The 24,722-nt window shown below is 41.6% G+C and overlaps 1 protein-coding gene across 2 annotated transcripts; it reads left to right on the top strand.

The window, feature by feature from the left end:
• The first annotated feature begins 2,623 nt into the window (after positions 1-2,623).
• Positions 2,624-23,455, top strand: CLDN18 (claudin 18). 2 transcript variants are annotated; one of them, XM_035133916.2, is made up of 5 exons: positions 2,624-2,907; positions 18,235-18,399; positions 19,613-19,724; positions 20,888-20,998; positions 21,898-23,455. In XM_035133916.2, the coding sequence occupies exons 1-5, from the start codon at positions 2,688-2,690 to the stop codon at positions 22,037-22,039; spliced, it is 750 nt and encodes a 249-aa protein (XP_034989807.2). In that variant the 5' UTR covers positions 2,624-2,687; the 3' UTR covers positions 22,040-23,455. The 2 variants fall into 2 exon arrangements, with proteins under 2 accessions (XP_034989807.2, XP_034989808.2); XM_035133917.2 differs by lacking the exon at positions 2,624-2,907 and adding an exon at positions 14,810-15,152.
• The last annotated feature ends 1,267 nt before the right edge of the window (positions 23,456-24,722 follow it).

Genomic DNA, 24,722 nt, shown 5'->3' with positions numbered 1-24,722 from the left:
TAATACAGAGAAGCTTAATAATAATAATAATAATAATAATAATAATAATAATAATAATAATTTATTTATACCCCACCCATCTGGCTGAGTTTCCCCAGCCACTCTGGGCGGTTTCCAACAGAATATTAAAATACACTAATTTCTTAAAGATTAAAACCTTCCCTAAACAGGGCTGCCTTCAGATGTCCTCTAAAAGTCTGGTAGTTGTTTTTCTTTTTGACATCTGGTGGGAGAGTGTTCCACAGGGTGGGTACCACTACTGAGAAGGCCCTCTGCCTGGTTTCCTGTAACTTGGCTTCTCGTAGCGAGGGAACCGCCAGAAGGCCCTCGGCACTGGACCTCAGTGTCCGGGCAGAACAATTGGGGTGGAGACGCTCCTTCAGGTATAGTGGACTTCTTGCCACTACTCTCTGGTAGGTTTCCGTCCATATATCCCAGGGGTGGGGAAGGTCAGGCTCTGTTGTCAAATGCAGTCCTCCAAGCATCTCTAGGACTCTGCCACACACACATCATTGGTCCTGCTCTGCACCTTCCTCTAGTGATTTTACCTAACAGGGATGGGTTAGTGAACTGTGGTAAGACCTCTTGCTTGCTGGGATGAAAGATGGAGAGTGGTGTGGAAAGCTACGTATAGACACAGACTTATTTCATATTCCTTCAAGCAGTGGCACAAGAAGGGAGGACAACCTCCCCCCCCTCCACCAATGAACTGCTTTCCAGATGAATAATAATAATAATACCGTAATAATAATAATAATAATAAAAATAATAATAATAATAATAATATATTATTTATAGCCCGCCCATCTGGCTGGGTTTCCCCAGCCACTCTGGGCGGCTCCCAACAGAATATTAAACAGAATAAAACTTCAAACATTAAAAACTTCCCTAAACAGGGCTGCCTTCAGATGTCTTCTAAAAGTCTCATAATTGTTTATTTCTTTGACATCTGATGGGAGGGTGTTCCACAGGGCAGCTGCCACTACCGAGAAGGCCCCCTGCTTGGTTCCCTGTAACCTCACTTCTCACATTGAGGGAACTGCCAGAAGGCCCTCAGAGCTGGACCTCGGTGTCCGGGCTGAACAACGGGGGTGGAAACACTCCTTCAGGTATACAGGACCGAGGCTGTTTAGGGCTTTAAAGGTCAGCACCAACACTTTGAATTGTGCTCGGAAACGTACTGGGAGCCAATGTAGGTCTTTCAGGACCGGTGTTATTAGCATGGCTGTTGGAGAAGGTTGAAGCAGAACGTTGAAGGACCAGGAGAAAGAGAAGCCCCAGGTTGTTTAAAAATCAAACAATGATAGAAATGGGTCGGAGGAACACTGAGCCCAAGATGAAAATTGTGATTTTAAACAACGGCAGAGCAGGGAAGGAGGGACACCGAGGGTTTTTTAATTACTAAACAAATTTTAGCAAGGAGAAATAGTAAACATGGGTTCAGCGCAGAAGCTAACTCCAAAAAACTAACACAACAGAACCTTTCTCAACTCCCTTCTTGCTGTTCTCAAACCTTATTTTAAACTGGCACTTTATCCTTTCAGTTTTATCTCCTGCTTGCTCTACTTGAACTTCTGCCATTGCTTAAAACTGCAACTTTCCTCTCTACCCTGGCTTTACTGAAGCTTTTGCTGTTGTTTAAAATAGCTACTTTCCTTTCAGTGTTTCTCCATTCTTGCTATACTCAAACTTCTCTTTCATTCCTCAGCTGCCTCATTTGAGAGAGAAAAGACATGGAGCCCTCCAGCTGCCTTCAGAGTACTAAAACCTCTGCTGTTGTTTAAGACCACTATTTCCCCTTCTGCCCCCTCCATCCCTACTTCCCCCAACCTTCTGCTGTTGTTTTAAATTGCCATTTTACTACTCTCAGTGTCTCTCCCTTCTTGCTCCCATGTCATGGCCACTGCTATTGTGCGACCTGCACCATCATCATCAATTATATTTCCCCAGCCACTCTGGGCGGCTCCCAACAGAATATTATTATTATTTTCATTCATTTGGTCTGCTTTAGTTTAAATTTTAGCGATGTTTAGGATTGTTGTTTTGTTTCGTAGTACTGCAGGTGACTGCCTTGATATTAATATCTTAATAAAAGAAGGATATAAATAAATATGCTTTTAATAAATAAATGTACACCCAGAATCCACATGCAGATAGACAGATGCAACATTACGTGGCAGAAGTAAGGAGGTAATTGCTGGAATAATGGGTCTAATCCCATAAGTATTGGTACATTTCCCTGATTTCTAATAGGTAGCGAGAGTAGTAATTTATATTCGAAACCTAAAGGGGAGGACATGTCAATGTTTTTATGCTAAATAACAGCATTTTAATAGCACGGCCAACTGTGTAAGCCCAACATTTCTGCACCGGAAAGGTGCCTGCAAGGCTTAACTAATGCCAACCCTTTTGAATTAGTCATGAAAACTATTCTTGAAAGGTAAATAGAGAGGCATTTGCAATATGGATAACAAATGGCTCCTGGTACCGACTGAGGCAAATAATCTAACTGAAACAGATAACAGGAACAGGGCAGGTCTGTATGGCAGAGGCCAAATTTCCCCTCCTGTTAGTGACGTGTGGAGCCTCCTGTCAGTAAAAGCCCCATTTTGCTTGACAGGTACTCAGATGCGATCACAGAACCATCGGTACACCTTGCAGAGTCCTTTTCAAAGCAAGTCGCCATCATGTCTGTGACAATGTGCCAGTCTGTGGGCTTTGTGGTGTCAATGTTGGGGGTAGGTGGAGTTATTGCCTCTACTGTCATGGACCAATGGAGCACCCAAGACCTTTACAACAATCCGGTGACGGCCGTCTTCAATTACCAGGGGCTATGGCGCACTTGTGTCAGGGAGAGCTCTGGTTTCACCGAGTGCCGCTCCTATTTCACCATCCTTGGACTACCAGGTAGGGAATATGCTGTACTCTCAATAGCACGATTCAAAAGAGCTGGTGGGATGAAACGACTCGAGACTGCTGTAGGCCCCTGAGAGCTTCTCTCATTTGCTCTTGCTCCCTTCCTCATAATATTATTTTCATTTCCGTAGACTTTGAGAAAGGGACGGGGAAAGAAATTTGGTTTGGCGGGCCTTTTAATGCAAGCCTACTTAATTTGCTCTGCCCAAAGCAATATAAACTGGCACACACCTATCCTTCAAAATGTGCACTTCTCTTAGTTTTGTGATGAAACAGTGTTTATATGTATGTGTGTATTAAAAATTAATATATTAGTGAAAATAATGTACAAAATTGCATTGTATTGAGGATAATTGCTTGCGTATGTTGGAGAAAATGCATACAAAAATGTGCATGTTAGGAGAAATTTGCATAAATACGCTGACAAATTGCTGTGAGGACACTTTTGTTTAAAAAAGTCGCAAACCGATGTGGAACTGTGGAGCACTGAACTTAAAGATTGGGAAAAATGAGAAATGGAGAGAAGCCAAAATTGACTGATTCGTCTATTCCCTACCTAGAGGACAGCATTTTATATAATGAGATGTTCTGCTGGAGGTAGTCACATTTCCCCCCCTCACACTGATGCTCATATCATCACTTCAAATTCTGAAGGTAGACCAACCAGCATTTGCCAGGCTGACTGATATGGGGACAGAAGTGCAGAAACAAGTTGCAGAACTATCCAAAGGGATCAGGAGGTAGAAGGCAAATGACAGAACCCCCATATGACCTCAGTATTATTTCCTAATGATGTGGGAAGAGAACGGGGCATTATATATGTGTGTGTTTGAAATTGAGAAGTCAAAAGTATAATATTGCTTTTGTTCAAACTTTCCCCCACCATCCCAAGTCCACATGACCAATGTCCTGTTGATTTTGGGAAGGAGATATTGTCCTAATGTTCTAAAGATACCTCTAAAGGTAGGATTTTAAAAGTTAAGAATAAAATATATAAGATAGAAGTCATATACGATCAATTAAATAAAAGCTACTTTCAGGAGAGTAGATCTTTACCTCATGTTGTGCAAGGCCTTTAGGTTTCTCTCGCCCTCCCCCCACTTTCATATTAAATAGTGTAACGTTTAGTCTGCAGATGATTTAACATCAGATTAGAAATATAATCTTTTTGGAAATATAATCTTTGCTTTCTATTTGTCCAGAGAAAGGGGGAAATCAAACCTCATTGGGGTTGAAATAAAGCACTTGACACCTGTCCCAAAGCGACATTATGAAAAGTCTTTTGTGTGTGTCTGTATATGAATTTTCTTTTCTTGACTGGAGTCACTGCAAAGGTATCCTCTTTGTTCTTGCTGCTCAGGCGATGCAGAAAACCCTCCACATTTATCATCCTCATGCCCTCCTTATCAACTGCTGAAGAGCAGCCTACAACTTAAGCCCTGTTGTTCTAAATCTTTAATGCCGGAAACGGATTCTTAATAATAATAGCATACATCGCCTGTAGCTTAAGTATGGTGACGCTTCTAGTATTCTGCTAGAAGTACAAAACTGGTAAACAATTCCAGCATTTTTATAATGGGTTTTTAAGATTTATCTGTGCTTACTGACTTAGTTCTATTTGTTTTATATCATGGTTTAGTTCCTCCTGGTAGCCTCTATGGGTAAAATGTTTTGTTAAGACTCTTCTGAACTTACCTATATAATGAGGGATGGGGTGTCCATACCGAATGGAAGCATCTGTCAAGCCAATACCTAGTGTACGGTACTCCTCTTTTTCTGCTGTTGTAGGTCTCTGGACTGGGGTGACCACCTCACAGGAACATAGGAAGCAGCCTTATATTGAGACAGTCAGTCTAGCTCAATATTGTCTACAGTGATTGGCAGCGGGTCTTCAGGGTTTCAGATCCTTTCTTAGCAGTACCTAGAGATGGCAGGGACTGAACCTGTGTGCTCTTCCACAGAGCTATGGCCTTACCCTAAGAGTCTTCCTTCCTCTCAGATTCTAGCATGTAGGTATAGGAAAAAGAATGCTGGACAGAGCCTTTCTGGCATCTGCCTTAGATATGAGTGGTGGGCAAAATCCAGAAGCAGAAGACCGGCATCTCTGCGTTTATGCTTTACTGTTATTTTATTACAATATTTGTAATTCCAACATATGTCTTTTTGCATGAGCGAGTAAACATATCGATATTCGATGGGGAGAGCCGAACAATAAAAAGTGACAAGCAAATCCGACATTCCAATTTCCCTGCATTGAGTTTAGGAAGGGATGCATTTATCAGTGTGTGCAAAGAGCAACGGCAATGAGTTATCTGCCAAAAGTGTGCTGCGTGGCGGCAACCTAATCTGTGTGCTTGTGGTGTCAAAGGCACCTATGATACACTTACACATCATGGTCAACTCATGTTTTCCGCTGCAGCAATTATATCCATGGAGGAAAATAGCAATGTCTGAAGTGGCCCAAACGATTTCTCTGAAAACAGCTGCCAACAGTGCCTCCTACAATTTGTTTTGCAGGTAGTTGTATGCCCACTGCTATTTTAAAATAGTAACACTACATTGTATTCATTATACAATACAGCTAGATCTGACTAAAGAGTAAAGTTTGCTCTTACTTTCACCACGTTAAAAGCTGCATGTTATCATCCTACGAGGCAAAGTGGGCAATGTGATGCACTGATAAGATAAATATTGGCAAAGTAAATGTAAGACTAGTTGTTAGCAGTAGGAATGAGGGAGCTTCCAAACCTTATAAAGCTTGCTTCCTGTCTTGGACAAAAACATATCCAAGGGATCCTTTCCTTCAGTCTCTTTCTCTCTTTCTCAGTACTGGGATAAACAAGGAAGAGGAATCCAGAGAATTAGCCCAGGAAAAATTAATCTCACAGGCTACCAGGCATATGGAAGTAAGAATGTTTGCCCCCAATTGTACCTTAAAGCTTTTGGTTTACGTTGGTCTCCACAGATCTTTCTGTGCCATGTGGTGCCCTATAGGTGAGGACTTTTTGGACAGGAAATGCCAACCAACAACTTATTGGATTTATTATTTAATATATGTCTAGACAGCCCTTCACTGCCCAGAAAATACTGCACAGCAGATTACAAAGTGTTAAGTTAAAAACATTTGCAATAAATCATAATTAGCCAGGAGCTAAAACAGCCAAAAGCAGTTCAAAAATGCTAAGGTTTGTTTACACACATATTTTTAAAGAAATCATGAGCTCAGTAACTTCATCTCTGGCCAACACGAGGCATTGGAGCCAACTCCTAGGGGCTGAGGGGCATTTGTCACCCCAATAAAATATTTGAGGGGGCTGCCCCCCAAAAGTTGATGGGCATTGCCATTCAAATGGTGTGTGTGCACCATGCCATAAGATCAATTATGTGAGGTGGGGTTTTCTTGCCCCCCCAAATATTTTACTCCAGTTGGCACCCCTTACACAAGGGTTAATGCTTGACAAAGCATGACTCCTGTGAGCATGACTCCAGTGTGCAAAAGGTGGGGGCGCACTGTGGTGGGTGATGCAAATGGGTGTGTAGTATCATGTAGTACCGCTAGAAACTACCCTTCATTGCGTAATAATGAAAAACATGGCTGGAAATGTAGGAAGTGAGTCATATCTGATGGGGCAGAGTTGGGCAAGTCACACATCTCAGCCTCGGCCATCCCACTTTATAAGCAAAGAAAAACTATGGGCCCTAGCAGTGCTGTTAAGATGGCAGCTTATGTGTGCCCCCCCCCAAAAGAAGACACAGGTTCGCATAAGCTTTGCATGTGCTAATATATAAGTACATATGGGAATTTAGAAATAAATGCTGAAATAGAAATAGAAATGTAATATAGTACACCTCACCTTAGAGGGGGATACTGTGGTCAAGTTACCCACATGGCTGCTCAGTCTGCCTCCCCACATGGACCTCAAGGGGCAACTGAAAGGCCCCTCCACTTCCTTCTTAGGGTTGTTCATCTTTAAAGAAGGCTTGGCCTGGAACAGCCTTCAAACAGAGGACAGGTCCTCTCTAAGATAGGTTGCACATAGGATAAGTGTTGCTGTGAACAAAATGAAATAACTCCTGTAAACCCCTTCCACATCCACGAGCCATTGTCCTTGAATATATGGGGGGGGGGTTGTTTTGTTATTTTGGTCGCTGTTCAGTGGAGTATTTCAAACGTGTGATTATTATTATTATTATTTTAATGGCTCTGGGCACAATTGATCACTTGTCACACGGCGAGAGAAGAAGTCCATTTTCACCTCATGTTAAAAACAAAGCCGGCTGCAAGGCAAAATATGAAATATTCTACCTCACTTCCCCAGGCACTCGAAAGTAGAAAAAGAACCACTTGGGAATAGACCTTGTGCTGAGAGACAGAGGAGACAAAGCTATCGCAGCTCTGCTTGGCCAAAATAATATCAATCTGCAAGCGTGGAGTGGTTTTGTGTGTGATTCAGCACTGTGTGCATGTTTTTAATTAACTTGTCATCCTAAAGTGCTAACAGACCAAATCAATTAGCATGTAAATTCCTCAGCCATGGAACACCCCCTACCAGTATTTATTCTGTGAGTAAATGTAATATAAATGTACATACAAATATGTTTTACTCCAAAGTAGCTGGTAGTTGGTAATCATTATCAGCATAGTCTAATGAAGAAAGAAATGGCACGCACACACACCCCAACATAAAACTAAAGCAGCATGTCTTTTGTTAAGAAGAATAAAAGTAGAAACACTTTTCTCACTTATTGTATATTTTATGACTGTAATTGCTGGGGATATCCATACAAAAGAGCCTTGCCAGTGAGGCAGGTCCATGTTTTACTGGGGCGTTCTGGGTGTGTGATAGCACTGTCTTTACACCATTTGCAATGAGTAATGGAGAACAATGTTTCGAGGAAAACAAGTAAATAAAAATAATCAAATTGTAGCAATATGTCTTTCTCTAGGATGGAAAACTACGAGATTGAGGGATGAGTTTACTCTAAGCCCACCCCACCCATTTTTTACATTACAGCCACCTCACCCGCTTGGACATAGTTAATGGGGCTGCCAGTATTTCCATTATAAAGCCCTATTTATTATTCTGACAATAGCAATTTATATTATGAACAATAGTGTCATAGTGAATAAAAACAGTAAGATTGGTGCGGAGCAGCCAGGCAACCAAAATGTATCACTGACATTTTGGTTTCAGTGTTTCTCCCCAACCCCCAACCCCACCCTCCCTTAATGCTCTCAAGTGCACCAAAAACAAAGAGTCCTTGGGATTTATTCTAGTTAAAGTTATTCTGTCCTTAGAAGTTTACTAAAATGGGACAGTCTAGTACAAGATATTGCAAAACAGAAGGTATAATGGTGATTAATTGTGTCAGACTTCAAGCCATTGATACTAGAGTAGGCATAATGTCTTACCTAGCACTACTCCAGAGTAGCATCTGTGGCTGGAGAACTATATTCTCAATTTTGGTTCCAATTGATCCCTTACAAAAATGTAATCAAGGTTTGATATACCATCAACAATCATGCCGGCTAGGTCCTATTCTGTCTTCCATCACCTACCCCATTTTACCATCCTGGTCCAGATAGCATAATTTATCAAATTAGAGATGCCACAAAACCATCATATGACCATTTCCTTCCAGATCTGTGATATTTTCATGACTTCCACAATATTTTCCATGAATATATATCGTACCCATGCTCATAACAGTCACAACTTTCAAAAGTTCTCTTCCCTAGTCTGGTACTTCCCAGTGCTGGTGCTGCTTTGAAAGATAGCTAGAAAATGGTTTGGTAGCTGCTTTATTTGTAAACCAAATGAAATATCATTGTTTCTTGAACTCCAGCCTAGTTCATGCCATTTGTATTGATTGTAAGAAGATGCCAATTGGGTGCTGGACACGAATGGTGAATCACTTCATTTTTTATGGAGTCAACAGATCACCAACATCTCTAGATCCTTTTCTGCTGTGTGTTTGCTGCTTTTTTTTTAATTGAATACACCAGTGAAGATTATCTAGAGGACCCATGCAGACTGAAGTCCCTGCCTTTATAACTCTGAGGATCAGATGTATTACATGAACATATCTGATATGCAAATTAATCACTGGGTGGGCCCTGAAAAAGGTGGATTGGCACTTGACATGGTAAATGAACAAAGGCAGCCCCAAGCCCTTCAGACTAAGGGTCTTTGTGTTTTGAGAGAAAACTCTAATTCATCCTACAAAGCCATTCAGAGACTCTGATTACTGAAGTTTCACTCTTTGGGTTCAAGTCCACAGCATAAGAAGTATTGTATTGAAACAGGTGGAGTTGCCTTAATTCCCCCTCAGTTTTTCCAACTGGATGTCATCCTGTGGGAGCATGCTATATTTACTGAAAAAGAAAGTCAACATGAGTTTCGGGTAGTTTTGTAGGAGCAGCAATGATAACATTGAAATGTTCCAGTGGGTGCAGTGATCAAATACACATTTGTCTGAGGAAAGGGCAGATAAAAGGGGTGGGTGCTGCTGAAACCAGGAGTTAGGGTGTGGCTCAGTGACAAAGAACAAGTTGCATGAATCTGGGTTGCCTGTACTACCGTATAACAGTGCATGAGCCAAACAAGTACAAAACAATTCATGTCTGGGATGAGGAGTCCTTGCCCCATCTTCCTGGAATAATCTCTTCACTGGGTCATGGGATGAATAGGACCAGTAGATTGATGCTTGCTAGACAATTAAACAGATATTTTAATAGGCTAACCTTGTTGTTAGCATGAGACTAACCTGCAGCCCTCTTCATGTTGCTGGACTCCAGTTCCCATCAGGCACAAGCAGAATGGTCAGTGGTCAGGGATGATGTGTGATGTAGTCCAGCAGTGGTGGACCTTGGCGTCTCAAATTTCTTTTTTAAAAAAATAAAAAAGCTTTTTAAAAACATTTAATAGCGTTTCAAATTTCAGGGGCACCCTGTGCAATGCCAAAATCCGCCACCCCCCATATCCAACATTCTCTGTCTGCTAGCTTGCACAGCAACAACAAACATCCAATGCAATTGCTGCACTAGTGGAAGCTAAATAAAAAAATTCCTTCAGTAGCACCTTAAAGACCAACTAAGTTTATATTTAGGTATGAGCTTTCGTGTGCATGCACACTTCTTCAGATACACAGTGGAAGCTAGTTCAGCAACAGCTGGTTCTTGTTGCACAACAGTAAATTCTTAGGCAATCTGCTGCACAACAATTTTAGGTAATGTACTTGTTTTTCCCCTTGTGAAATAATATTCCCCAGCACAATAAGCACACCACTAAGTGACTTTTAACTTAGTGCTACATTGGATGCAACCCAATGTTTATCTGCTCAGCTAGATGGTATGGTTCTTTATCATGCATATAGTTAAACATCCAGCCTCTTAATTTTTATATATTACCGGGATGCCCGGCCCACCTAGGCAGTTATTACCAGCATGTTTATATAACGGCCTATACATACTAATCTCCCTGTAAATTATCCCTCCTAATGATAGTTTCCATTCAATTTACAATGAGAATATTGTATTGATTGTGTCTGTCGAAAATAAGAGTAGCATGACTGGGTAAAAGCTGGATTTGTTTCTAGGTCAGAGTTGAAGTAAATCAGTTGCAACAGTGTATTAGATCAGAATTGATGAGCCCAGAGTCCAGAAGGCCTCTGTAACTCACTGCCGTGCATCTGGCAGAGCAGCTTGGCAAATTTATATCACTCCCCAGAGCCATTTACCACAGTAGAGAAACGAAATTAATTTCCTAATTCTTACAGCCGTTCTGCCTTTCTCAACAACCACCTATAAAACAGCTGTTCTCCTTTAGCTTGTATGAGGGCATTTCTAACTGAAGCCACCATTGCTACATTCATCCACAACTTGATAAACTATGATTCATAAAGCTCTAGACAAGAGCCATGGCCATTCACTCCTTCCTTGTTCCTTCTCTTTCCTTCACTCCTCCCTTTACTCACAGACACACGCACAGAGATTCTAGCTTACATTATGCCAGTGTTCCTTGTGATGTCTGAACCAGAGAACTCTGGGTTGGTGTTGGTTAACAAAACAGGATAATAAACCAGGGGGAAGAGAGGGGAGGGGCAATGAAGAAACGCATGGCCACAGGACTCATCCATGGTTTATCAGCTATGGCTTTTTGTTCTGTGAACTGCCCTGAAACATCCGTGTATGGGGCGGTATAATAATAATAATAATAATAATAATAATAATAATAATAATAATGGAGCCATGCGCAAGTGTTCAAACACAGCCACAGTGCGCTTGATTAGGGCTGAGGTTCTGCTGCTATGGTCATCTGGGAAATAATGGAAGCAGAATTATGGATGGGTGACCTCTTTGCGTAGGTCACTCTTCCACTTGAACCAATAATTAAGTTGTGCCATCAAGTGTCACTTTAGGCTGATCTCTCAGTGAACATAAGGATGCTGAAGTCTCCTCTCCTGTGTATTTATATGTTCCCTGTCTGTTAGGGTCATCCCTAGACATTTTTCAAACCCCAAGCAGCTTTACCACATGTTCTGAGAGCAGACCCTGGGTTCTACTGAAATATTGCAAGGCATCCTTGGACATGCTTTTGGATTGTCAGCTGCTTCACAGTGGCGTCTAAAAATGTTGCTGTCCAAAACAGTCACTTGGGTTGTTTGTATAGTCAGGCCAGCCTTGTGTCTCCTGTGCACAGAGGTTTGTTGTATTTATTTCCAGTTGTAACTTGTAGTAGTACATTTATAGCAAAAGGCTTCATGCCCATACTACTTATTTCAAGAAACTTTGCGGCTGTTTGGCAGCACTGTGATTCAGAAAGAAACTCACTCAGGTCCAGTTCACATGTAATGGTGACCTGTTGTTTAAAACAAACCATGGGAAGTTTTTAATGTTTGATGCTGTACTGTTTTTAGTATTCGGTTGGAAGCCGCCCAGAATGGCTAGGGAAACCCAGCCAGATGGGTGGGGTATAAATAAATTATTATTATTATTATTATTATTATTATTATTATTATTATTATTATTATTACTGCTGGTGCATGCTGCTCAATCATACCTGCCCATCCCTTCATGGAAACAAACCAGAGCACTGGCATAACCAAAACAAACCTAAGATTCTGTTCATGGCTGTTTAGAAAGAAACAAACCTTGAGTGCTGGTTTGCATGTAACACTAAGCTAGTTTATTTCTTCTCGGCTTGGCACAGGGTGGAGAAGGGTGGTTGTAATCGAGAAGCATGCACTAGCACATTGCTTGTTTGCAGTAAAGCATGGTTTATGGTTTACTATCATGTGCAAATCAGGCCACACACTGAATGAGTTAAGTCCCAAAACGAGCGGGTTTGAGAGATAAATGTTTTGCGATTAGATTGCACCAGTCTTAGTTTTACCCTGGATTTTCCAGACACTTTGTAACAATAAATTGTTCCTAGTTAAGCATTGTAGTATCTCAGATTGTTCTGCCATTCTGAAATACAATAGTTATTCCTGGGACTAGACAGGCATAGTGACTAAGCTATTCACCATTTGATGTGCTTTAGACTGGAATGGAAATGGCACCAGCCAAACTATTTACTCCATTTAGGTCTATGGTTCGGAGACATTTATGCTCTATCCTTGCTATCGGCATGTTGGTGCTCACCATTGTACATTTATTTAAATGTTTTATATTTTGTTGGTTTTCTTTCAGTCCTCCTCCCAACTCTTCTAAACCTGAAAGACTCAACATCAAACATGGCGTCCAGACCTCTACTGCATTTCCTCTTGTGTCAACACAGTACTAGATTAATGTAACAGATAAAGGGGTTGTACATTGGTACAGATTAGGTTAAGGAAGCAATTTATTATTCTAGGGGTGCAGCCCGAGACACCGTCCTCATTGTTAATTCAGTAGAATGATTCATGGTATTGGGTTGCGAAACAGCTTTATTGAAATGTGCAGGGCTTACCACCCCACCCCCAATTAACTTTCGGTGTTAATCAGCACCAGTAGAACATCTCATATACTGATATACATAGAGCAAAAGAACTGCTTTACCTTAGTCCAGTGGCCCTGTCTTCATCCCTGTTTAGTAATAGATGAATTCAAGAGTACAAGAACAACACACAAATCATGAGAGCCATTTTATTCCAGGCCTACCATTAGGCAGCAGATGATGGGGGAAGAGATCAGAGACAAGGAATTAGAGGACAAATCTGTGTGAGCCATTGAGTTTGCCTTATACCCTCTCAGCTAGCCTGCTATGTTCAAGCAAAGTAGATGATCCTTTGAATAGCTTTCCCAAAGGGGGAGCGTTATCACTTCTCCTATTCTGAAAATAGAGCAGTTTTAGACTGTTTGCAAGGAATGTGTTTTACACCTTTCCTGGTTCAAGAGAGAGATCTAATTCCAAGTAAGCAAGAAACAGTCACAAAATGCAATGTGATTTTTAATTTATTTTTTTAAGTCCCACTTTGCTAAAAGTCTACAATAGAGTACACTTTGATGACACTGACGAGAGCAGGTCATTTTGGAAAGCACTGAAAATATAGCTTGTAAGCTTTGACTGTGTCGACCACAGCAAACTATGGCAAGTTCTTAAAGAAATGGGAGTGCCTGATCACCTCATCTGTCTCCTGAGAAATCTCTATGTGGGACAAGAAGCTACAGTTAGAACTGGATATAGAACAACTGAGTGGTTCAAAATTGGAAAAGGAGTACGACAAGGTTGTATATTGTCTCCCTGCTTATTTAACTTATATGCAGAATTCATCCTGCGAGAGGCTGGACTAGATGAATCCCAAACCGGAATTAAGATTGCCGGAAGAAATATCAACAACCTCAGATATGCAGATGACACAACCTTGATGGCAGAAAGTGAGGAGGAATTAAAGAACCTTTTAATGAGGGTGAAAGAGGAGAGCGCAAAATATGGTCTGAAGCTCAACATCAAAAAAACCAAGATCATGGCCACTGGTCCCATCACCTCCTGGCAAATAGAAGGGGAAGAAATGGAGGCAGTGAGAGATTTTACTTTCTTGGGCTCCTTGATCACTGCAGATGGTGACAGCAGTCACGAAATTAAAAGACGCCTGCTTCTTGGGAGAAAAGCAATCACAAACCTAGACAGCATATTAAAAAGCAGAGACATCACCTTGCTGACAAAGGTCCGTATAGTTAAAGCTATGGTTTTCCCAGTAGTGATGTATGGAAGTGAGAGCTGGACCATAAAGAAGGCTGATCGCTGAAGAATTGATGCTTTTGAATTATGGTGCTGGAGGAGACTCTTGAGAGTCCCATGGACTGCAAGAAGATCAAACCTATCCATTCTTAAGGAAATCAGCCCTCAGTGCTCACTGGAAGGACAGATTGTGAAGCTGAGGCTCCAATACTTTGGCCACCTCATGAGAAGAGAAGAATCCTTGGAAAAGACCCTGATGTTGGGAAAGATTGAGGGCACTAGGAGAAGGGGACGACAGAGGACAAGATGGTTGGACAGTGTCCTTGAAGCTACGAACATGAGTTTGACCAAACTGCGGGAGGCAGTGCAAGATAGGAGTGCCTGGCGTGCTATGGTCCATGGGGTCACAAAGAGTCGGACACGACTAAACAACAACAATGCTGGTGTTGCCCTCAGTTCCTTTCGTCTCATTGGAATCAGCAAGATGTCAGGATATATGGCAAAGCTGAATCACAGGGGTAAGAATGAGGGGGGCTGATCATGTACATTATGAACAGATTGTTCAAGGCAGCTTGAAGGGTGACCTCCATTAGTCCAACAATGACTCTTTGGCCAACAAGGGCTTCTAAGGGACAAAGGCACCAGTTTTCACTCCCGCCAACCCCAAAGCACACACCAACCAACAGAACTGAAACTGCGCTATCTTGCAAAAACAGATTGAGTCAACAAAGCCTGGTAATGGAAACCATCTGATAAGGGCAGCCACTTTTGGCTGGTACGGTGAATGGGACTTCGCTGCTTCCTTAAGCTTTGCCAGTGGTGTAGCAGCTTCTGATTGCAAAGGAGGTCTCATGTCCACAACAATTTGCCAAGTGTTGGGCTTTGTGGTCTCAACCCTGGGCTTCGCTGGCTGTATTGCGGCCACAGTGATGGATGCATGGAGTACACAGGACTTATATGACAACCCGGTGACAGCTGTATTCCAGTACCAGGGCCTCTGGAGGAGCTGCGTCAGTCAGAGTTCAGGTCTTACAGAGTGCCGGCCTTATTTCACAATCCTTGGGCTTCCAGGTATGGACAAGGGGCTGGCCAAGCGAGGCTACCCCAGAGATGTGACGAAAGCCAATGATTTTTAATAGGCTAGCAAGAAACAATATTTTAAACAGCTTGCTAATGTAAATGGAGACTAATATTGACTGCAGTGATGTAGTTATAAATGCAGAATCAATTGCTGTGAATAAAACTGTCGCACAGAGGATATTAAAGTGCACACATCATTTTAAAAGATCGTATTTTATTGTTATGGGGAAAGGTGCCAGAAATCCAGAGTGAAAACTAACCAAACTCCTTTTCAGAGGAGAAGCAGCGGTTTCTACCCGCCAGACCAAGACTAACTCAGTGTGTATTTGGGCACTGTGTATTTATTTGAATGAACTGATTTGATATCATATCTTGGATATCGGTGTGCACACCCACCAATGAAAGAAACAATTTCCCCACATGACAGTAAATAGGTTTAATCCCTCCCTTCACCGCCCACTGGTAAGTTATATAGATACTTGGCCTGAACATGTTGGGAGGAGAAAATGTTGTTTCTTGTTTTTGTGAAGAACTATGCAGAAATTCTGGTTTTAGTATGCTGTTCGGCCACAATAATAATAAACATTCAGGTATCATTCTGGCCTTGTACTATTTCTGAAGTTTTAGTGGAACTTTCTGTGGTCAAAGCAATGAGTGTATTTGGCAGGGTGCGTGCTTGTTGGAAAGTAGATAGCGGCAAATTTCTGTTATCAGGAAAGGACGTGATTCTAACATCTGGGTCAGTGCAAATTGGCTGCAAATACAGTAAGTGCAACCATAAAATGACTTTGGAATAGACAGACATTCAAAAATATTAAATGAAACATATCTGATATGTCATGAATTATATATATTTCACATTTTGAAAATCACATTTCTAACTTTTGAAATCAAGTTTTCAAGTGAGCAGGCTTTACATGTCTAGGGTGAAACCGTGGTAGTATGATTTTAAGTTGATATTGGGACCCTATGATGAAGGTGGTCAAGATATTCATTCATTCATTCATTCATTCATTCATTCATTTATTATACCACTTAATTATTCACATCTCAAAGCAGTGTACATAAAACAAGGCTCAGAATTTCTTTTTATCATAAAGCCAAACACTAGTCATGTACTTGAAGTTCCACATGGAGTGTGCATGTCTAATCTCAGTTGAGAGGGAGTTCCGTAGGCTCGGACCCATGACACTGAATGCACAACAGCTAATAGCTATGTGCTGTACATCTGAGACACAGGGGACCACCAACAGGGACTCCCCCTAAGTTCGCAGTGATTGGGCAGGGATATAAGATGATTTAAGAATACAAAGTGGTCCTAGATATGCATAGGTGTTTTGGGGTTGTTGTTTATTATGTGTAATAGTGAAGATCAGGCCTAAGCTGATGAATGGGGGTCTGAAAATGCCTGGATTGTTAATATTTGTCATCATGCGTTGACTAATTACCGGTAGACCGCACCTCATGTGTAGAAGGACTCATATTCCAGCTGCAGCAGATAGTACGGTAGTCAGTAACCGTTTGCAAAATGGGCTTCTCATAAAACAGGGTAATAGGGCCTTTTGACGGTACGGCAAATATCTTGCTAATCACTTCCTGTTCAGAAACCTTTTGCCATGGAATTACTAAAATAGATTAAACAACAACAACAAAAACCAAAGTAAGTATTATTCATATGCTGCCCATCTGACTGGGTTGCCTCAGCCACTATGAGTGGCTTCCAACAAATTAAAACACAGTAAGACGTCAAACTTTAAAAGCGTCGCTAGATGTCTTCTAGAAGTCAGATACCGCATCTTCGCTCCATAGGACGCACCTGACCATAGGACACACCTAGTTGTCCTAGGCATAGCAGCGAACTCCTAGAGGAAGCTTCTTTTGCAAAGGGGGAAAGCTCCATTTTTTTGAGGATCAGCTCAAAGTTGTGCAGCTTTTTTTTGCAAAGGGGAAAAACCCCGTGGGGGGGGGGGTCAGCTCATAGTTGTGCAGCTTTATCAAAGGGGGAAAGCTCCATTTTTGAAGATCAGTTCAAAGTTATTGAGCTTACCTTGCAAAGGGAAAAAATCCTGTCTTCATGGGGTTCAACTCACAGTTCTGCAGCTTCTTTAGGAAAGGGACCCATTTCTACAGTTTCCAGACAGGTAATCTAATCAGCCAGTCACATGTCGCTGGGGAAACAAGCAGCTTCTCTCTGCAGACAACAACTGAAGCCTGGGCAAGGGGCCTGGGCACTGCAGGGTGGGAAGGGAGCTAGCTTCTCTTATCTCCCTCCCCGATCTCTTGCAATCAGCTGCTGAGCGGCTCCTTTCAAAACCCTTTTACCCTCTTGTTAGCCTTTAGCTCTTTCTAAAAATAAAAAAAGCACGATCTGCCTTTCGCCCCTGGGCAATTCGGCTCCAGGGACCACGCACTCGCTCCATAGACACAGACATTTCCTCTTACTTCTTAGGAGGAAAAAAGTGTGAAAAATATGATAGTTATTTATTTTGTTGACATCTGATGGGAGGTTGTTCCACAGGGCTGGCACGACTACCAAGAAGGCCCTCTGCCTGGTTTCCTGTAACCTTCCTTCTCTCAGTGTATATGTTTCATGGAGGGAAAAGGGTTTGAAAGGGCCAGCTTTCTACAAGGCAGGGGGGGGGGAATGACAAAACACCTGAGAGAGTAGATGTCACAGGCACAATATCTAAATGTCAAGGGCCACAAGGAACAAACTGAAGTCCTGTTCTGCTCAGAAAGAACATGTGTGCTTCTTGATGTTTGCTCAACAGACATTAAGCATGGAGAGCAGCTTTGGATGTTTCTGAAAGGGACTTTCAATATTTACTTCACAAATCACCAGGCATTTCCCTTCTTTCTTATGAACAGCCTACATTAGCTTGAGCTCAAGAGATTATGTTTAGTTCTGCATTTAGTAACATGTCTCTTTTCCTGCCCTGAACATTTTGCCAATGGTTCCTTTGTACCACAGCCCTTTGATAAGAGTTGATTTTGCTTGTATTAAGAATTGTGAGTATTATCCCTTTGCTACTCATTTAAATGATTCCTTTCCCCCCCCCCATGTGTTTTGCAGCGATGTTCCAGGCTGTGAGATCTCTGATGATTGTGGGCATCGTGCTGGGTGCTTTTGGCCTCCTGGTGGCTATTTTTTCCCTGAAGTGTTTACGGATCGGCAATATGGAGGACTCTGCCAAGGCAAACATGACTCTGACTGCTGGAATCATGTGCATTGTAGCTGGTGAGTGATGGTTCTTACTGGGGCTCCACAGTGCCATCTGTTCTGGAAGAGACAATTGAAATAAAGGGGTTGAAAGCATTTAACAAACTTACGACAAGTGACTAATAAAGTTTATAAGCAGGCATTGGAGTGCATTCAGATGGCACTTCATTCCGTTTTTCTGACATTTCCTTACCTGTAATTTTCCACATTTTATGTAATATTTCACACAATGTAAAAGCCACTTCTGGAACTCTAGTGGAAATTAAGCTTTCATTTCTATGTTAATTGTTTCCAGAAAAAAAAATCAATGTGAAAACCTATTAACACAGAAAACTACACAAGTTTTGCTTGTAATTTTCCACAGTTTTCACATGACAATATCTTCCTGCTGTTTAAAATTTAGTCTGATGTGGTATATCATTAAAAAAACCTCCATATTTGAAAAATGAGCTGTATTGGGTGTTGGGGAGGGGTAGTACCTCTGGTGGGGGACATATCACACCCCCTTTGGGGTAGCTTGTCCACCTTTGGTCTCATCCTGCACTCAGCTCTCACCTGTGACTCCTAGAAGCTGTCAGTATGTGACAGCAGCCACACCCAAGGAATGGTTTTGACTGGCCAGCTAAACCAGATGAGGGTAGCCAATGGGTCCTAAACCTTCAGCGAGTTAGGGATTTCCCTTGCATGTGAAGACAGGCTCCTGCGAATTGACCCAATGAGGCCTGTAGTGGATCCAGGGAAGTCACTTCAGAACTGCAAACACAGCGGTTTGACTTCACCCCTGGAGGCGCACTCCATTGTCACTCAAGACAGATGGATGCCAACAATTTCCACAATGCAGTAGGTGCAGTATGCAGTATAAAGAGAATGTTAGAAACTGGAACAGAAGCACTAGCATCACAACCAGTAAAACAAATGCTATGCCTTGGACTCTAGTGCAATTAACTGGGTGTTCTGTTGCTTAGGTGCAACACCAGCTTAATATTACCACTTTGATTCAAGGACACTTGGACCTGACCCTACTTTTTACATTTCTGGGTAACATAGTTTAATATATCTAACTTAGTATAAATACACACCTGCAGTGAAAGTTAGCAGCATTCATACACCTGGGCATTGATTATATTATTCTATGGATTCCTGTTTCGTAATAAAAGTATGTTTAAAAATCTGGCCTTGACCAACTTGAATTCCATTCTGGCAGCAAGTAATGATCCCTTCTCTCTGACAGGTCTCTGTGCTATCTGTGGGGTATCTGTTTTTGCCAACATGCTCGTTACAAACTTTTGGATGTCAACAGCTAATATGTATCAACCAGGAATGATGCAGACACTCCAGACAAGGTAATTCTGGGTCATGCACAGCATTCAGGGTTGGGGTGTTGTTGTTGTTGTTGTTTGTGTGTGTGTGTATGTGTGTTTTTGTGTGCGTGCGCGCCACTTGTGTGCTTCATTCATGACATGCCTAGCCGTAATGATGAGACTTAAGGCATAACTACACAAGAGGAATGAACTCTCACTCATGGAAATTGTATTCTGTGGGAGGGACTATTTTCAACACCTTCACCAAACTACAGTTTTCAGGATTCTACGGTTCAACACTATTGAACTGATACAATACAAAACTGATGCGCTTTGTAGTCTAGACTGGCTTCATAAGTTGGTGTCATCTTCTTTTTGTCCATTTAGCCCAATATTATCTATTCTGACTGGCCACAATTTTATGAGGTGCTAGAGGTGTTTTTCATCACCTGTTACTTTATCATTTTTAAATAAAATTAAATTAAATTAAAATCTGGAGATACCAAAAACTGAAGGCAGATATGCACCATACATTCAAAGCATACTAAATCCACATTTAAAGCATATGACTTCCCAAAAAAAAAACAATCATGAGAAGTGTAGTTTCCCCTTTACAGAGCTACAATCCACAGCTTCATCAACAAACACCATTTCCCAGAATTCTCTGGAGGACGTCATGAAGTTTAAATCAGGATTGGATGTGCTTAAAACATCTGGTGTGAATATGCACTGAATTAGCGACCTTCTCCATGTGCTCTATCACAGAGTGATGGTTCCCTCCTCCCAGTAATGTGGGCTAGCTAGGTCCACATTGTGTGGGTGGAAGGCCCAGAATGAGTAGGTTGGGATTACAAGACATGGTGCAAAAGAAGCCAGTACATTGGTCCGATAGATCAGGAGAACAGGCAAGGGGGATAGAGGCAGGGTGGTGACAGAGACATACTCTGCTATAGGCCATGGCTGCAATATGCCCCTCTCACTCCTTTTGAACAAATGTCTTTGCCAACCCTCGCACAAAACCCATGTTTCAATTTAAGTACCAGAGGTGGTGCATTCCTTAATTGGAGGGATACAGGTTTCCCATACCTGGCTTATCCCTTAACAAAACTTCCTTTTAAATATCCTTTCTAAGAAGCAACATATTGACTTGAGTAAGACGCATGGACTTGAGTAAACTAAGTACCATCACTCACTTTGTTTTCCAGATACACATTTGGTGCTGCCCTGTTTGTGGGATGGGTTGCTGGAGGCTTGGCCTTGGTTGGAGGCATTATGATGTGCATTGCCTGCAGAGGACTGGTACCCGAAGAGACCCAGTGAGTGCCTGCACTTATTCATGAAACTGCTGTAATGGGGAAGGGCAAGGCAGACCCTTTTCTTCATTCCCCAACTTAAAAGATGGCAGAGTGGGCCACACTAAAACATAGGGATGGAGGAGAAAATCGACTCAGTTTGCTTTCGAAGGTGAACTTACCTAAACTGCACTTTCCAAAGCAATACGTGAACTGGAACACAGTTCTCCGGCCAAGTAACGTGTAGAAGAAACATGTGCATATTAGGAAAATGCACATAAATAACATAAAAATCCATCAATTTGGCAAAATTGCATTGAAAAAATGTGTATACTAGGAGAAATTTGTACTAAAATGCTGATAATTTTTCATGAGAACTTTTTATTCCCCCCCCCAAATGAATGTGGACAACTGAACATTAGACTGGAGAAATGAGGGAATAATAGAATAATAGAATTGTAGAATTGGAAGTGACCCCAAGGGTTATGTAGTCCCATCCCCTGCAATGCAGGAATTTCAACTAAAGCATCCATGACAGATGACCATCCAACCTCTGCTTAAAAACTTCCAATGAAGGAGAGTAGACCACCTTCTGAGAGAGTCTGTTCCGTGGTTGAACAGCTCTTCCCATCATACTTCCTGAAAGAACCTGAGAGAAACCAAAATTGTCAGATTCACCCATCCCTACCTACATGCATGATGAGAAAATCACGAAGCATTTCATAAAAATGGTTACTTTCATCGTGATTGAGTCTGTTCTACATGTTACTGTAGTGAAATAGAAAATGGATATTTATGGAGCTTACCTAATTGTATTATATTCTTCACTAAGTAACAAGGAATAGAACAGATGATTCTGAGTAGTCAGTTATCTTAGACAGTTCCACAAAGTGACACCACTTTGTGTTTTATTTCTTTTTCAGTTACAAGGCCGTGTCCTACAAGAGTGCTGGATATAAGTCTGGAACTGGGTATGAAGCCAAAAAGGTCCCAGTAGTTGAAACCAATACTATCAAAAGTGATGAAGGGAGGCGTTCCTATCCTTCAAAATATGACTATGTATAATCCCTTCCTAAACCTATGGTTTTAGACCAAAGCAACAGCAAAGTCCTAACTTGAAGCCTTTCTCAAGTCTATTTTCTTATTTTCTTTGGTTTGGCTTGCTGTTTATAAATGTTCTTTTAATATGACTGTGTATATTTCCTGGCATTATAAAGACTTCCATAAGAACTGTTCCCTTCTGCTACATTTGTTACAATAGCAGTTAAAGACAGCTGAAGAATTGGTTTACTAATGTACTTTTGCTGTTTCTTTTAATAGATGTAAGTAGATGTTTAAGACCAGAATGTTACTGCAAGGTACAGTGTTGAGTTCATGTAAAGTTCATGCATTGAGACTTCATTCAGTATTTGGTTGCCCTTGAAACAAAATGAAACATGAGGCTAAAACAACACCATTACACAGAGGCCAATCCAAAATTTAAAAATGTTAAAAACTTAATTTCATACGTAAAACTGATCTAGTATAAATTTCTGAAATAACCACCACCTACTTACTGAATTCCAGAGGAAACAAAGTTACAATTTGCTTTCTTCCCCTTTCATAAAATTCACCCTCTCTTGAACAGCCGTATGAGCTTATACAGAAAATCCTCGTGTATAATAGAAATATGTCAAATATTTCTTAGAGCAAACACTTCTTTTATACATTTGAATACACTATCTGTCATAAGAAAACCAGTGATACCCTTCTGACTTTGTGGCAAAGCACAGAATTTACTGCCACTCTTACATTTCATCCCTGATAATTTGTGCTGGCAAAACTGCCTTGTCACAATGGCGCTATACCATATTTTTCATGAGATCATACTGCTACGCAATGCCTTAAGATGCCGGTAGTAACCAACAACCAGAGGAATCTGGGCCACATGACCTCGAGCAGAATCATGTCATGTCAGGAGGCTCTTCTCACCCAGAGATGAGGAACCTCTGGCTGCTGTTGGTCTCTCAACTCCCATCAGCCTTAGCCAGCACGACCAGTGATCAGGGATGATGGCCCACAGCCCAGAGTCTTACTGAAGGGTCACATTGCACCCTGCTGTCATTCATTACTGCCAGGGTTAAAGAAAAGAAAATTGCCCTAAGAAACTTTTGTTCCTGTATTCTAATAAATACAATACACTGTTGGCCAACTCTCATTCTGTCATTGTTATTTCTAACAACATCCAAAGATGCACTGAGCAAATGACTTATTGGGGCAACTTTATAAGACGGAGACATTCACAGTGCAGTCATATAAATGATTGTTCAGAAGGAAGATCCACAGTGTCCTCAGGTAATTCTGCAAAGGATTGCAGCCACACTGATTTCACGCTTTAGTATAAAGAAGTAATTGAAGTTATTCTGATAGCTGTTAAGGTTGTTATTTTGCTTTCCGTTACTTGTAAGAGTCACAGGCAACTTTATTCACGCCAGCTTTTCATGTCATAGAATCATAGAATCATAGAATCATAGAATCATAGAGTTGGAAGAGACCACAAGGGCCATCCAGTCCAACCCCCTGCCAAGCAGGAAACACCATCAAAGCATTCCTGACAGATGGCTGTCAAGCTTCTGCTTAAAGACCTCCAAAGAAGGAGACTCCACCACACTCCTTGGCAGCAAATTCCACTGCCGAACAGCTCTTACTGTCAGGAAGTTCTTCCTAATGTTTAGGTGGAATCTTCTTTCTTGTAGTTTGAATCCGTTGCTCCGTGTCCGCTTCTCTGGAGCAGCAGAAAACAACCTTTCTCCCTCCTTTATATGACATCCTTTTATATATTTGAACATGGTTATCATATCACCCCTTAACCTTCTCTTCTCCAGGCTAAACATACCCAGCTCCCTAAGCCGTTCCTCATAAGGCATCGTTTCCAGGCCTTTGACCATTTTGGTTGCCCTCTTCTGGACACGTTCCAGCTTATCAGTATCCTTCTTGAACTGTGGTGCCCAGAACTGGACACAATACTCCAGGTGAGGTCTGACCAGAGCAGAATACAGTGGTACTATTACTTCCCTTGATCTAGATGCTATACTCCTATTGATGCAGCCCAGAATTGCATTGGCTTTTTTAGCTGCTGCATCACACTGCTGACTCATGTCAAGTTTGTGGTCAACCAAAACTCCTAGATCCTTTTCACATGTACTGCTCTCAAGCCAGGTGTCTCCCATCCTGTATTTGTGCCTTTCATTTTTTTTGCCCAAATGTAGTACTTTACATTTCTCCTTGTTAAAATTCATCTTGTTTGCTTTGGCCCAGTTGTCTAATCTGTTAAGGTCATTCTGAAGTGTGATCCTGTCCTCTGGGGTGTTAGCCACCCCTCCCAACTTGGTGTCATCTGCAAACTTGCTCAGGATTCCCTCAAGCCCATCATCCAAGTCATTGATAAAGATGTTGAACAAGACTGGGCCCAAGACAGAACCCTGTGGCACCCCACTAGTCACTACTCTCCAGGATGAGGAGGAGCCATTGATGAGCACCCTTTGGGTTCGGTCAGTAATCCAGCTACAAATCCACTGAATGGTAGCATTGTCTAGCCCACATTTTACCAGCTTCTTTACAAGAATATCATGGGGCACCTTGTCAAAGGCCTTGCTGAAATCAAGATAGGCTACATCCACAGCGTTCCCTTCATCTACCAGGCTTGTAATTCTGTCAAAAAATGAGATCAGATTAGTCTGACATGACTTATTTTTCAGGAACCCATGCT

The sequence above is a fragment of the Zootoca vivipara genome, chromosome 5 (assembly GCF_963506605.1).
Source record: "Zootoca vivipara chromosome 5, rZooViv1.1, whole genome shotgun sequence".
Taxonomy (NCBI): Eukaryota; Metazoa; Chordata; class Lepidosauria; order Squamata; family Lacertidae; genus Zootoca; species Zootoca vivipara.
This window is presented reverse-complemented; position numbering and strand designations above follow the sequence as displayed.